Source organism: Podarcis pityusensis, assembly GCF_964106645.2.
Source record: "Podarcis pityusensis genome assembly, chromosome: 12".
In the NCBI taxonomy this organism is placed as follows: domain Eukaryota; kingdom Metazoa; phylum Chordata; class Lepidosauria; order Squamata; family Lacertidae; genus Podarcis; species Podarcis pityusensis.
Window position 1 is genome coordinate 47,234,383 of NC_138037.1, and position 15,272 is coordinate 47,249,654.

Genomic DNA, 15,272 nt, shown 5'->3' on the forward strand with positions numbered 1-15,272 from the left:
TGTGCACAGATTTCAATAAACTTTTTCTCCAAAGAAGATTTTGCTTTCCTGGTACTTTTGTTCCCTCCAAGGTCCGGGGATGGCGTGGCTGATGGATCCCTAGGTAAATAAGGCTTCACTATTTGACCTGCTGAGCTGAGGAATGTTGCTAAACTAACCCAGCTTTTTAGCACAACATTTTCTGCTGTTATTTGTTCCTTGTGCTACAAGTTTTTGATATTTGGTTATGGTTAGTGAAGATCAGAAGGCCCTTAATGACATCCTTATTGGATGGTACCTCAGGTTAAGAACTTAATTCGTTCTGGAGGTCCGTACTGTTCTTAAACGGGGGTACCACTTTAGCTAATGGGGCCTCCCACTGCCACCGCTACACAATTTCTGTTCTCATCCTGAAGCAAAGTTCCTAACCCAAGGTACTATTTCTGGGTTAGCAGAGTCTGTAACCTGAAGTGTCTGTAACCCGAGGTACCACTGTATTGCAATCTGTGGTGTGTGGTCAGTGGACTAGCGGGACTGGGCTGGCCCCTAAACGTTCCTGGTAAATTAGAGGATTAAATCCTGGCACCTCTTTCCCAAAGCCTAAAATCACCACTGATTGCAATGCTGCGGTGTGCCTCTGAAGAGCCTCCAGAAACTTCTACGAGGTCGTCAATCACGCCCCTTACAATGAACAAGCAGCACGCAGTCAGTGAGTACTAAACGACCTTTTTGCACCCAGTGACTCTCTTTAAAGCCCTAAACGGCCTTGGCCCAGTATACCTGAAGGAGCGTCTCCATCCCCATCATTCTGCCCAGATGCTGAGGTCCAGCGCCGAGGGCCTTCTGGCAGTTCCCTCACTGTGAGAAGCAAAGCTACAGGGAACCAGGCAGAGGGCCTTCTCGGTAGTGGCGCCCGCCCTGTGGGATGCCCTCCCATCAGATGTCAAAGAGATAAACAACTACCTGACATTTAGGAAACATCTGAAGGCAGCCCTCTTCAGGGAAGTTTTTAATGTGTGACATTTTGATGTATTTTTAATATTTGTTGGAAGCCGCCCAGAGTGGCAGGGGAAACCCAGCCAGATGGGTGGGGTACATATAATAAATTAACACTACATAACTGAAATAGGTGTCCCTGCCATATTGGCACCCCAGGCAGTTTCCTTGCTTGCTTTTATGGTTGGGTCAGCCCTGAGTACAGCCAGCCTGGTTTACTCATGTCCAGCTGGAGATGCCTTTATGCAAGTCTTCTGATCCCCAAGACAGACATTTGCCTCCTGCAGCTGCTGCTACTCCAGACAGGTTCCTGCTTAATTGTTCTAGAGGCTATCTGGAAAGCCACCCTCTATACCTAAATAGCACCTCTTGAACAATCAGGAGGGGGAAATGCCAGAGAGTTAACTGGCCACAACTGCAGTAAGGTTTTAGTGGTGTGGTGGTACTTAGGCATGTTCTCTTCAAAATAAGTCCCAAAGCGTTAAAAGAGTCTGAGCAACGACTTCCATAGGAGTCGCCTGTTGCCTCACTCTGAGTGAGATTCAGTTGAATACCAGATAACATAGCTGTCAACTTACAGATTTGAAAATAAGGGACCAGCAGCCTCGAAAATAAGGGATCAGCAGCCAAAATAAGGGATCAACAATTACTTTGATAAAATACATATTTTGTTGCGTGCAAATGGCTTTAGATACCTATTAGGTCCATAAATTACCATATAGCATATATTCAACACAAAAAAACAGCAACAATTTGTTGTTGACAAAGGCCAGCTGGACATATAAAGGGCCCCATTACCTTCAGTAGCTTAGGGCCTCATCCAGCCTAAATCCAGCCAAGGGGAGAGCCTAAGTGCACAAAGGACTAGATCCCTACTTATTCAGATATTGTGGCCCAGGTGTAGCTGATTTTCTTGGCGTTCCCTGTTAAAAATGTCTTAACAGCAGGGGGTGGGAAGTGGCAACAACTGATGTTCTATAAATGAGGCTCATTGCTTGCAATAGATAGCAAATGGGGAGAAGGTATAAAACGACTGCTGCTGGGTAGTTTTCTCTAGGGTGGTGGAATTTCAGAAATAACGTAAGCAGGATGTGGTACTCCAAAGGGTTTGGGTGCTTATTGTTGTGTTGCGTGATTGAGAGAGTGGCTTGTGCTACCATTGGGGAGTTTTCAAGGCACAAGCCAGTGACTGGGCAGCTGCAAAATGGCGCTAGTGAAGAATCTTCAAGGCAAGCTGATGTACCTTCTCCTACGCAGCCCTTGACTTTGTTACCCACCAGCTCTCCGCGGCCTGTTGCGGTGCAATGCCACAAAGACGAAATGGTGATAGCCGTTCACAGAGATCTGTTTGGGACCGGGCAGCTGATCCAAGCTGTTGATCTCCACTTAGGCCTGCAAGGCTGCCAATATACTTCTGCTGGTGCTTCTGACTTGGTTGTTTTTGAGGTGGGGCTTCAGGAGTGTGGCATCAATCTACAGGTAATGTGAGACTTGTGTACAAATAAGATCCTCCGTGTGTGTGTGTGTGTGTGTGTGTGTGTATTCCTATATGCATTTACCTTGGAGTAAGTCCTGTTGTACTCAGTGTGGCTTCCTGCTTTACAGAGTTATTCCTGTGGGAGTTTCTGCCTCAGGTGCCGAAATATCTCCCTCTTCCCAGCAGAATAAAGTGTAGCAATAATAAGTTACATTATAATTTGCTGCCCTTTTTATGATACCCCAAACCTGAACAGCTGCCTTATTCTGCCTAATGAATAGGTTGTCCTATCCTGTAAACAGCACTTTGGGGAGCAATTTGCAACTGAAAACTTATGCTGTGTCCTGCAGGTGTGTCTTCTCTGAAAATTAAAAGTGATCACATGAAATGTGCTTGTTTGAATCCATTATTAGGGATGGGGAAATATATCAACTTGAGTTTATTTCAGTTTGTTTTTTCCATTCCTAAGTTTAGTTCTCTACATTTCCACATAAGTTTGTGGGTTGTTGTTTTTTTAAGCTCTCACATTTTAGTGTGAATTTTGCTTTGCATTTGTGCAGCAGTTTCCCCATAATGCAGTTTTATGTCATTTTCACCAGTGTATGAATTTATGTGCATACTTCACGCTAGTGTTTGCATTCTTATACACATCACTTGATTTTCAATTTGCATTGCAAAATTTGGAGAAGTGAAAGTTCCAAAGGGCGACTCCATTTCAGTTCACATATTGCTTGGCAAGCGTGGACTGGTTAGTTTCATCTTGAAACACAAGCTGATTCTAATTTCTCCTCCATCCCTGGCCAGGAATGTGGTTCCTTGAAAATGCAGCTCACCACAGTTATGCAAAAATTAAAAACCAGCCCTTAATCATCCCTTGTGAAAATAGCCTGACCTTAGTTACGCTCACTCCACAACCACTTTGTATTAATAGGTAACGGGCAATAACTCTGAACACTAAAAATACAGAATACAGTGGTACCTCGGGTTAAGTACTTAATTCGTTCCAGAGGTCCATTCTTAACCTGAAACTGTTCTTAACCTGAAGCACCACTTTAGCTAATGGGGCCTCCTGCTGCCGCCACGCCACCAAAGCACGAGTTCTGTTCTCACCCTGAAGCAAAGTTCTTAACCTGAAGCACTATTTCTGGGTTAGCGGAGTCTGTAACCTGAAGCGTATGTAACCCGAGGTACCACTGTATTGAAACCTGCTGTGAAGTGAATTGTCTAAAGACTACCGGGTTGCTTTATTCTTCCAGACAACAGCAGACTCCCTGTTCTACAGCACAAGACTGTACTATAACCCAAGGTCTGCAAGCAGCCCTGGAATTGTAAGAAACAGCTCAGTAGAGATCCCTATTGAGTGCCACTACCCGAGGTGAGCATCTTAGGCCACAGTTCAATAACCCACTTGCATGTCAACAGCCATTGAGTTGTAATTTCTTTTTCTTTTTAGGGAAGATAACGGGAGCAGCAATGGCACCAAGCCCACCGGGGTTCCTTTGACTTCGACAAAGTCTGCAGAAGGAGGCTTCCGCTTTTCCTTGCGTCTGATGACTGGTAAGGGAGATTCCAAACCCTGAAGAGGACAGTTTGTCAGATACTATTTTAAGTCTCCCTCTCTCCTCCTCCTCCTCCTCCTCCTCCTCCTCCTCCTCCTCCTTTCCTTTGTTTGTTGTGGATGACTACAGATGACTGGAGTGCTGAGAGGGAGTCTACTCGATATTGGCTGGGCGACTATCTCCATATCCAAGCAGACGTCGAGAGGGAAGGAGACCATTTACCTCTCAGGCTATTGGTCGATAGCTGTGTGGCTAAACAAACACCAGAGGAAGAGGCCAGCTTACAATATGCAATTCTTGACTTCCATGGGTAAGATGGGGGGGGGGCGGGAATTGAGCAAGAGACTGACTAGCCTTAGTGGAACCCGTGGAAAGGGACTGTTACATGTCACTCCAATTTCTGAGCAGTGTGAGACTGCAGGAGTTACAGTGATGGCTCCCTCTGGTGAAAAACAGCATAGGGATTTGGGGGGTAAATTCCTGTTAGTGACCCAATCCTCACGGGCAGCAGAGGATCTCTGTCTGCTTGCCCACCTTCAGAAGAGATTCACACAGAATGACTCCTGCCTATACCGACCTAGAATCAATTAAGGCCGCAATCCTAAGGCAACTTACCTGGGAGTAAGTCCCTTTCAATGCAGGAGGACATGCCTTTGAGTGGGCGTGGTGAGGACTGTGCTGTAAGGCTACAGTTCTACACACATCTCCTTGGAAGTAAACACCCTGGGCTTGCTTCTGCGTAAACATACATAAGATCAGGTTGCACGTTTACATTCCCAAATAATTGCCAAACTGGATTAATGCTCAAGCGTTTTTTCTGACTGTACCATCTTTGGATCCAGATGCCTGGTCGACGGGAGAATTCATGATGTGAAATCCGCCTTCAAAATCCCAAGACCGCGCCTGGAAACACTCCAGTTCACCATAGAAGCATTCAGATTTTCTGGGGACATAAGGAACTTGGTGAGAGGACTCCTTCGTCTCACTAGGTTCCAGGCCCAGCCCTACCATTGGGCAGAATAAAAGTGAGGGTGAGGGTGTTGATGGGCAAGGCTGGGTGATCCACCCTGCGCCTCCTTAAGAGTGCCTGCTGTCCTTAGCGGTGCTGAAGTAAGATTCAGCTGGCCATGCAGTCCACTTCTTTCCATGCAGGCCATATTTTGTCTTGCCCCTGGACAGCTGGCCCTGCTTTCTCTTTTCATTTACAGTGAGATGGTGGCATTCCCCACTCTGACCCTGTTTAATTTCCCTTCAAGATCTACATTGCTTGCCATCTGAGAGTCGTTGCGACTGACAAAGGACCAGATCCTCTAAATAAAGCTTGTTCGTTCAACAGCCAAAGAAGCCTGTAAGTATCATAGCTTGCATTATGGGAAAGACAGGGCTTTGAGGAGTACTAACGTGAAATTTTTGTATGTATCAGTTGGCTACCAGTAGAAGGCTCTGAGGACATCTGCAACTGCTGTGAAACTGGGAACTGTGTATCATCTAAAGGATGGCCCAGCACAAACAACCCCAGCAATCGCCGTACATCAGAACAGAGGGAACAAGTGACTTCAGGGTCAGGTATGCTCTAAACCTGGGCAGTGGGGGAATCTGTGGTCTTCCAGGTGGTGTTAGATTCTACCTGACACGAACTCCTTCCAGTATAGCCAGGTATAATGGGGGGTTGGGTCACATCCTACACCATGTTTATAAAGTACATACTTTCCCCCAAAGCATCCCAAGAACCATAGTTTGCTAATGGGGCAGGGGGTAAACTGTAGTTCCCAGGATTCTATGGGGGAAGCCTTGGGCTTAACACCAGTCCTGAAAGACGTACATTGGCTCCCAGTACGTTTAAAAGTGTTGGTGCTGACCTTTAAAGCCCTAATGGCCTTGGCACAGTATACCTGAAGGAGCGTCTCCACCCCCATCGTTCTGCCCAGACACTGAGGTCCAGCTCCGAGGGCCTTCTGGTGGTTCCCTCACTGCAAGGTTACAGGGAACCAGGCAGAGGGCCTTCTCGGTAGTGGCACCATCTCTGTGGAACACCCTTCCATCAGAAGACACGTGAAGGCAACCCTGTATAGGGAAGTTTTTAATGTTTGATGTTTTATCGTGTTTTTAATATTGTGTTGGGAGCCGCCCAGAGTGGCTGGGGAAACCCAGCCAGATGGGTGGGGTATAAAGAATAAATTATTATAAGTGCATAGTATGGGTGTAACCTTGTACCCAAACAATAACTGGCCTGCCACAGACTCCTGACCCTGCTCTCAACTTACTCTATGAGAACTGCAAACTACACACTAGCTGGATATTCTGGAACCTTCTGCATCTCTAAACTGAGTGGGAATGCTTGAATGTTGTCATAAGTGATGTTAAGAGCAATGCTATACTTTCCCCATATTTCAAAGGTAAAAGCCATGCGCATGGAGTTTCAAAAAATGTACAGTATTGTTTTCCACAGAAAGCTTGTGGGACCAGCTCTTGCCTTTAACACCGGGGATAAGCTTGTTTTAAGGCTCTAAAACAACTCGTTCTGTTGTTCGCTTCTAGCTATCATTGACATCTCGGAAGGGGAAGCTGAAGCAGACCTTCTGGTGGGACCTCTCTTAATCCTCGATGCTCCTTGGGACCTCCAGAGAGGGGAAGTGGAAACAACAGACATGGGGGCCCAAGGTAAGAAAGGAAATGGCTAAATCAAAGGCTTGTGCTATGATAAAGTAGGGGTGGGGATCTGTGGCCCTCCACCTAACTTCATGCAAATCCTGGAAGGGGACAAGAAGGGAAAAATTGCGGGGGAGGTGGTCAAAACAGATGAAGCCAAGGCTCCTTCTGCAACTATTCAGTTCAGACCTGGCGAGAATGATCAGTTCCTTCCCTGGCAACCTCCTGAGGTGGACTGAATGGAGAAGTGGAGGTGCAGAGAGAAATTGGGGGCGCTGGCCCCACACACAACAAGTGTGCAGTTCCCCAACAGAGAAGAGGAAGTTCTCCTTGAGGTGTTAGTTTTCAGGACCCACCCTATTCTTGTGCCTGTAACTTGTTTTAACTTTTTAAAATACTGAATTTTGAATTCTTGCCACACACACCCCGGGACTTGCTGGTGAAAGGCAGGTAACAAATTTCATCACCCTCCTCGTCTTCATGTCTATGTGGCATTCCTAGAGAGTTTCAAGCCATTTACCAATGGAAGCCTCTCATCTAAGCCTTGCGATGGGAAGAAATGATCAGTTTTCTTCAAGTTTTTGTGAAACATATTTACTTTCGTATTGGTGGAATGATCTTTCTTGAAGGAAGGGCTATTGATGACAAATGGCCTGGAGGCTGAGAACTTGCTATTTGCATGAAATGTACTTGTCTACAGGCTACACCATATAAAACCCTTGCTAGTTCTATGTTCTGGAGGATGGATGGCGGCTAACAGATTGAGGTTGAATCCTGACAAGACAGAAGTACTGTTTTTGGGGGACAGGAAGCGGGCGGGTGTGGAGGAATCCCTGGTCCTGAATGGGATAACTGTGCCCCTGAAGGACCAGGTACACAGCCTGGGAGTCATTCTGGACTCACAGCTGTCCATGGAGGCATAGGTCAATTCTGTGTCCAGGGCAGCTGTTTATCAGCTCCATCTGGTATGCAGAGACCCTACCTGCCCGCAGACTGTCTCGCCAGAGTGGTGCATGCTCTAGTTATCTCTCGCTTGGACTACTGCAATGCGCTCTATGTGGGGCTACCTTTGAAGGTGACCCGGAAACTACAACTAATCCAGAATGCGGCAGCTAGACTGGTGACTCGGAGTGGCCGCCGAGACCATATAACACCGGTCTTGAAAGACCTACACTGGCTCCCAGTACGTTTCCGAGCACAATTCAGAGTGTTGGTGTTGGCCTTTAAAGCCCTAAACGGCCTCAGTCCAGGATACCTGAAGGAGCATTTCCACCCCCATCGTTCTGCCCGGACACTGAGGTCCAGTGCCGAGGGCCTTCTGGTGGTTCATGAGTACATAGGAAACTAATAAGTTTCCTTAATAATACTTAACTATACTGCAAGGCCAGAAAGTTCAGTTTATATCTGTCTTGTTGTGATTCCTTTCTTAAAGGTGAATCTCATGTGATAGAAGCCGAGGCTGACTCTACAGTTGGACGTCAGTTTATCCTCAAAGCAGACGAAAGACTCGGATGGCTCCTGGATTCCGATAAGGCTGTGACAACAACTGGTAAGGTCCTTTTAGAGAGCCAGTGTGGTGTAATGGACTAAGACCTGGGAGAGTAGGGTTCGAATCCCCACCCTGCCTTTAAGCTCACTGGGTGACCTTGGGCCACAGTCACTCACCATCTCTTAGTCTAGTTGTGAGGATGAAATGAGGAGAACTATGTACACTACCTTGATATCCTTGGAAGATAAAAGTGGCATATAAATGTAGCAAAATAAATAGATGGCTCAGTATAAGAGAATCCATAGATTTCCCCAAAGGCTCTTGCCTCTCAGTAACTGTAGTCATGGCTTCTGTTCCACCTTTTGCAATTTTGCTCTAAAAAATCTGCTCCAATAATTACTACAGCTATGGTGATTTTCTTTCCTAAACCAATATACTGGGATCTTGAGAAGTGTTAGAGAGGGTGTCTACCCAAATACGTCCTGAGGCCAGAATGGGATAGACAAATGGGACCTGAAACAAAATGTTGCAGTGTGTAATGCTGCTATTTAGGATTCAAAAACCACCAGTCAGTCAACTCCGGAGCAAAAACAATCCTCATTTGACTGTTTTTTGGAGGGAATCCCTCTAAAGTTTGTGGGTGGGTGGTGCTGTTTAGGCTACATGGATTGGAAAGACAGTTGTACCTTGGATTCAGAATGCCTTGCGAGTCGAACTGTTTGGCTCCTGAACGCCGCAAACCCGGAAGTGGGCGTTCCGGTTTATGAATGTTCTTTGGAACCCGAACGTCCGACGTAGCTTCTGATTGGCTGCAGGAGCTTCCTGCAGCCAATCGGAAGCCGCGCCTTGGTTTCCGAACATTTTGGAATTCGAATGGACTTCCGGAATGGATTCCATTTGAGTTCCAAGATACCACGGTAGAGAGATGAAGATCAGAATTGTAATGAATGGCTAATTGTAGCTAACGCAGAACAAATCAAGATGCAGTTAAAAGCAACAGGAATTGTAACTTCCTTCCTTTCCCCTCCTCCTCCTCCTCCTCCTTTTTAAAGCCCTGTAAGACTTTTTAAAAAGCAAAATGGTGGCTTTGCCTCAGAGCCTCCAAAGTTGCTGTTCTTGACAAACTCTTTGACAAGCCAATGCCTTAACGCTCCTATTCCCTTGACTGTAGATGATGCACCACACACCAAATCTGAAAATGTTGTTGAGGCCAAGCTAACCTCTGCTACAGATGAAAGCTTGGGTGAACTGGCACCCCCTGTGGAGATAACAAAGTTGTCCCTGCAAGGTAATGGACATAATGAATGCATGGCACCGTTTACTAAAGGGGTTGGGTAGCGAACCATGGGAGATGGAGCTCTTGGTTTTAATACTTCTTAAACTCCTTTTAGGCACTGCATCACAGAAGGGGACTGTCCTGGAACGAATCCAAACCACAGCAGCTGCAATCGTGGTGCTTGTCCTACTGAGCTGCTTCTTCTAGATACGTGGATAAATCCATTTGCTTGTATATTGAAAACGGAGGTTTTTTTCTTGCAGCCTGAAACTGTAGAGCTGGCAAGAATTGTTTATGTAATGTCTGCTGCACAAGCAAAGCTTGTGGCCAGGTGGATCATCCTCTGCAAGGGCGTAAGCAAAATGGACTACTGGAATGAAAAATAAAATGCATGTGGTATTCACTGTTGTTTTCAATCGGCAAGTGATGCATAACAATATGCAACTGATATTGTTTTCCCCCCATTTACATTGAGGTGAGGTCTCCTTTGAATTAGATAGTGCAGAATAATAATTATCTACATTAGTTGCTTTACTCACAAAAGCAACTCTAAATAGCTATGGTTTTATGTAAAATCTCATCACAGCGAGACTAATAACACAGCTTTTGCTGGAAGCCGAACTGCAGCAGAACAGTAGCTGCGCAGCATGCAACTAATACAGGGAGAAATGGAAATCAACGCCTTCAGTCGTAACACTCCATTGGCAGAGAAATTCTGTCTTCCAATAGAAAACTGCCCTCTCAAATCTTCTTGCAGCAGTTAAAAAGTCCTGTCGTAGAAGAACCTCAAATTACTGAGGTTCTTTTAAAAAATGGCTGTGGTGTTAACAGCTGAAACGCATAGCCTCAAGCCTATATAGTAAAACAAAACAGACAATCTGAAAAGGTAAAGTATAATTTTCTGCTGTAACTTGCAATTAAACTGGTATTATTCGGGTTTGATTTACCTTAAGGTCTTGGTTAGTGATACAAATTCAACAAATGAAGATGTTTAAAGGCATATTTTCTCACATTTTCACCAGGGAGGGTGGCTAGCAAGTGGCAGAGAACAGTTCTTGGTTTCCAACGTCTGCAGAGGGCAGTCCTCTATTTGAAATACTGGACACTGTGTACTTGATATGCTAAATATATTGTGCATTGGCCAAATGTGACATGCAATGATAGCGGGAACATCTGTAAACTAGATTGGAACATCTATCATCTGATCCTAGTTGTTGAGTCGGGGTGTGTGTGTGTTTCCAATCTCCATCTTGCTCCTAATTAGCAGGAATTCTTTACAGTACTCATGTTTTTAAGTGGAAATATTGTGTTTTATGCCTCAAGACTAGGAGTACTACCCTACCTTTGGCGAAAAAGCATGCCAGATTTTCAGTATGAGGGGAAGTCATGTGTTTGGCACAACCTTGTTTAACAGCTATTTAACAGGCTGCTGTATGTCAAAGGAAGCAGAGCTAAAATCATTTCATTTGAACTTAGACCTTTGGCAAGCTCTCTTTAGTTTGTTTAGTGTCTAACCAGAAGAGCCGGTATTTTGCCATTTGTATGCCGGCAGCTGAAGTCAAGAGCTTTTGGTCTTTGTCTGCTGAGTCATCATTTGGAGTCCCTGTAACATCTTGCTTTCATAGCTTTAAACCAACAGCAGCAAACTGCTAACAATGATTGCATAAGGGGGGCGGGGGGGACCTACAGTGATAGCTCGGAGCTCGACTTTAAAACCTCCCTCTTCAGCCTGACCAGAAAAAGAGAAATATTTTAAAAGACCCTGTTTATTATTCAAAAGAAAGCGCCTGCTGAAATAGTCCTCAGAACAGTATAGCTGTAGAATACAAGCAAAGTTCCATTCAGTTTTCTTATCTCTTTTGTAGAGGTAAGATGTTAATGGCCTGTTTTAAAATTTCAGTTATTTGACCAAGCCCTTGTAGGCCTTTAACCATTTATGCTAGGTGAATACAGTGGTACCTCAGGTTACATACGCTTCAGGTTACAGACTCCGCTAACCCAGAAATATTACCTCGGGTTAAGAACTTTGCTTCAGGATGAGAACAGAAATCGTGCTCCGGCGGCGCGGCGGCAGCAGGAGGCCCCATTAGCTAAAGTGGTACCTCAGGATAAGAACAGTTTCATGTTAAGAACAGACCTCCAGAACGAATTAAGTACTTAACCCGAGGTACCACTGTAATCCCCCCCCAAACCCCCCCCCACACAAGTACTATTGGTCAACTTCTAAAAATCTATTTAATATTTGAGAAGATTGATAGGTATTGTCTGTCTTCTTCCTGTTATCCTGAAAGCTTCAAACAGCTGAGGCCTATCCACTCCATATAAATATACTGATGACTCGCTAATACAGTGACAAATCTTATTGTTGCTTGAAGAAACAGTATACTACTGCCAGCATTTTATCCCTGCTTCCTTCCTGTTTCTTGTTGCACCCAATAATACTTCTACATTTATGCTTCATTTGGGGGCAAGGCTATGTTTACAGCAACCGTGCTGAACTCAGGCACCGTAAACAATCATTTTGCAGTATCTAAGTCCATGTAGATCAGCAATGTTTGCTTTATTCATCCTTGAGACGTACACACGCCCTCACTCTGAACAGGCACCCAGTTGCCCTCCCTCTCACCTTCCCAGCGGCTAGTCTTATCTCCTGCTTCCCTTCCACTGCATGCTTCCTTTTCTATCCCTTTGATCACTGCTTTTATCACACAATTAAAAAACAGCCTGAAATATACTCGGAGTCGAGTGTGGATTTCATGCTCTTTATTCAGCTCAGAGTAGTGAGGAATGGAAGTTCCCCCGAAATGTCTGCTTTATATACATTATTTACACAATGGGCCCCACGTGATTGGCTAATTCTGGGATTCTCCTGTAGGCCAATCAGGTTGCGGATTCACTTCCACCTAGAGTTGGATTGGGTGGCTCCTGCGGACCAATCAGACTGCTGCATTCTGAATCCTATTGTTCTAGGACCAATCAGACTGCTGCATTTTGGATCCTATTCAACTCAGTCCATAACACAGTCCTTTCTGTAGATGGCGGAAGGACAAATGCCATCCTGTGAAAATTTTATCCATATACTGGCAATGGCGTATCAACCCCACCCAAAGGTTTACATTGGTTTAGTAGGACTTATTCTGAAGGGCAGGGATGGGGAGCCAGTGGTGTTGGACCCCAACTACTGTCATCCCTGACCACTGGCCATGCTGGCTGGGGATGATGAGAATTGGAGTTCAATAACATCTGGAGGGTCATGGATTTCCCATTCTACCCCTAGGGTGTAAGAGGATGTCTGACATTCACAAGAGCTTTCCAAGACAGCAACCTTTTTTCCCAACAATGGCATGGAGGATAGCTCAGTCGGTAAAGCATGAGACACTCAATCTCAGAGTTGTGAGTTTGAGCCCCTCATTGGGCAAGAGGATTCCTGCATTGCAAGGGGTTGGACTGAATGACCCTCGAGGTCCCTTGCAATTCTGTGATTCTAAGTAAAGTGAGGGGCAAGTATGCAAACAGTAACTATGGTGCCAGAAGAAGAGCAGCCCTAAGCACCTGATCCTAGTGGACAATTCTTATTTTTTTTTAATAGTGAATGAATTGTCTACAGCATGATTCAAAGATGTGGGTAATTCTATTTTTCCTTGTTCAAAATTGCAATAGCGGTTCTGGAAACTATAAATGACTCTACTCCCTTTTCATCACAACAAATCCAGTAAAAAAAACCCCAAACATGATTCAAATGACTATCGGAAGAAAATAAAACAGAGCTTTCCAAACGTTTCATGTTGGTGACACGCGTTTTAGCCATGCATCATTTCATGACACAGTATTCAGTTTTACTAGCAAACCGCAGGTTAAACCCAACCCCTTTCCAGCCCTGGAAGAAGCACAGGGAGTGTTTTCATGACACACCTACGCACTGCAGCCGACACACTAATGTGTTTGGAAAGCTCTGAAATAAAAGGGAAAAAAGGTTAAGCTGGTCGTTGCATTCTGCATTTCTGCTACCAACCAAGAGATCAGGTGTGAAATGTCATAACAATACACAAAGGCCGGCTATTAATCCCATATCAAGGCTAGAGAGTGTGTAGTTGGTGGTTTTCAGTTTTTTCCTGCTTGCATCCAGAAAAGTAACATGCGTGTCCAGGGAGTTTGGATGTTAGTGTGAGAGAGTTTGAACGTGCAACATGCCACACCACCTGTTTTCAAGGGCAGTGGAATTCATGCAGAAAACTGTGTTTGCATAGCAGTAAAAGTAATTGATACAGGATGCTGAATTGATCCTCAAGTTGGGCTGAGAAATGCAAGCTTCTTCTGACAGCACCAACGCTACCCTTCCTTCCTTCCCACCAGCATCAAAGGTAAATGGAACATTCTCTGGGTTCGAATTACAAGAGCTAAGAGATGAGACCAGGACGGAATTAAGTTTTTTAGATGACGAAATGGGAAAGGCTGAAATGCAGGCAAGACTCTTCAACTGACACTGCTGGCATGGATGGCTAAAGCATAAAATGCTCAAGAATTTCCCTGTTGGGGACAGCCTTCCACAGATGGGGAGAGCATCACAGCGCATGGTTAAAACTAGAAGATGTACCGTATTTTTCGCTTCATAAGATGCACCTTTTCCCTCCTAAAAAGTAAGGGGAAATGTGTGTGCGTCTTATGGAGCGAATGCCGGGGGGGAGGCAGGCAGGAAAAGTCCCCAAGAGCTGCACACAAGCTCCGTGTGGCTCTTGCGGGCTTTCCCCCCAGGAGGGAGAAGGGACTGACGAGGCCAGTCAGTCCCTTCTCCCTCCTCGTAGAAAAGCCCACAGGAGCCGCGTGCTCCTTAAAGGGTGCACGGCTCCTGTGGGCTTTTGTGGGAGGTGGGGGAATTGCCATAGCCATGCGCAGCCTCTCCCGGCTGGAGAGGTTGTGCGTGGCTAAAGAGGAAGCCAAGACAGCCAGCGCGATGGAACCCGCTGGATGTCTTGGCTTCTTTGCTCTTTGGGGCTGGGGGGGGGGGATAATATTTTTTTCCTTGATTTCCCCCTCTAAAAACTAGGTGCGCCTTATGGTCCGGTGCGCCTTATCAAGCGAAAAATACGGTATCTGGATTTAAAATGGGATTAGACAAATTCATGGAGGATAATACTCCTAGTAGTTACTAATGATGAGTGCTATTTTTCTAGAAAAAAAGGTGCCAGGACTCACCATGAACGCCTCCCTTGTTTTCTTATGACGACAATGGCACCCACCTGAGAGGTGCTGGAACTCAGATCCAGTGAGTTCCAGCTGAAAAAAAAGACCTAGGTAGCTAAATGCTACCTCCATTGTCCCTGCCATTCACATTTACAGGTCAGTTTATGGAGAATTACATATCATATCTTCCTAGAATGAGAGCTAATGAGTGCCTATGAGTAACAATTTCAAAGGAAGGAGCTATGTGACAGTGAAGCATTACTGCCCTACGAGCTTTCAAGTTTTTAGGAAGAACTCTCAAAAACAGGCAGTAAAAAAAGAGGGGCAAAGCTGTTCTGAGCCACCCTTTGGAGTGGTAGGGATGTCCTACTGGCCAAACTACTTGATTCCTGATCACCTGAGCCAACATGGTGTAGTAATTAAGAGTGATGGACCCGGGTGACCAGGGTTCAAATCCCACCCCCCACCCCACTTCAGCCATGAAGCTCACTGGGTGACCCTGGGCCAGTGAGTCCCTCAGTCTAACCTACCTCACACGGTTGTTGTGAGAAGAAAATGGGGAGAGAACACTAATTAATGGGTAGATCAGGGGTCAGCAACCTTTTTCAGCAGGGGGCCGGTCCACTGTCCCTCAGACCTTGTGGGGGGCCGACTATATTTTTTGGG

General features: G+C 45.5%; 1 protein-coding gene across 1 annotated transcript; it reads left to right on the top strand.

The window, feature by feature from the left end:
- Positions 1 to 1,986: 1,986 nt before the first annotated feature.
- Positions 1,987 to 10,387, top strand: LOC308459670 (zona pellucida sperm-binding protein 3-like). The gene is made up of 11 exons (XM_080975226.1): positions 1,987 to 2,454; positions 3,709 to 3,827; positions 3,906 to 4,009; positions 4,141 to 4,321; positions 4,854 to 4,974; positions 5,268 to 5,359; positions 5,435 to 5,577; positions 6,550 to 6,672; positions 8,093 to 8,209; positions 9,321 to 9,437; positions 9,541 to 10,387. The coding sequence occupies exons 1-11, from the start codon at positions 2,065 to 2,067 to the stop codon at positions 9,630 to 9,632; spliced, it is 1,599 nt and encodes a 532-aa protein (XP_080831352.1). The 5' UTR covers positions 1,987 to 2,064; the 3' UTR covers positions 9,633 to 10,387.
- The last annotated feature ends 4,885 nt before the right edge of the window (positions 10,388 to 15,272 follow it).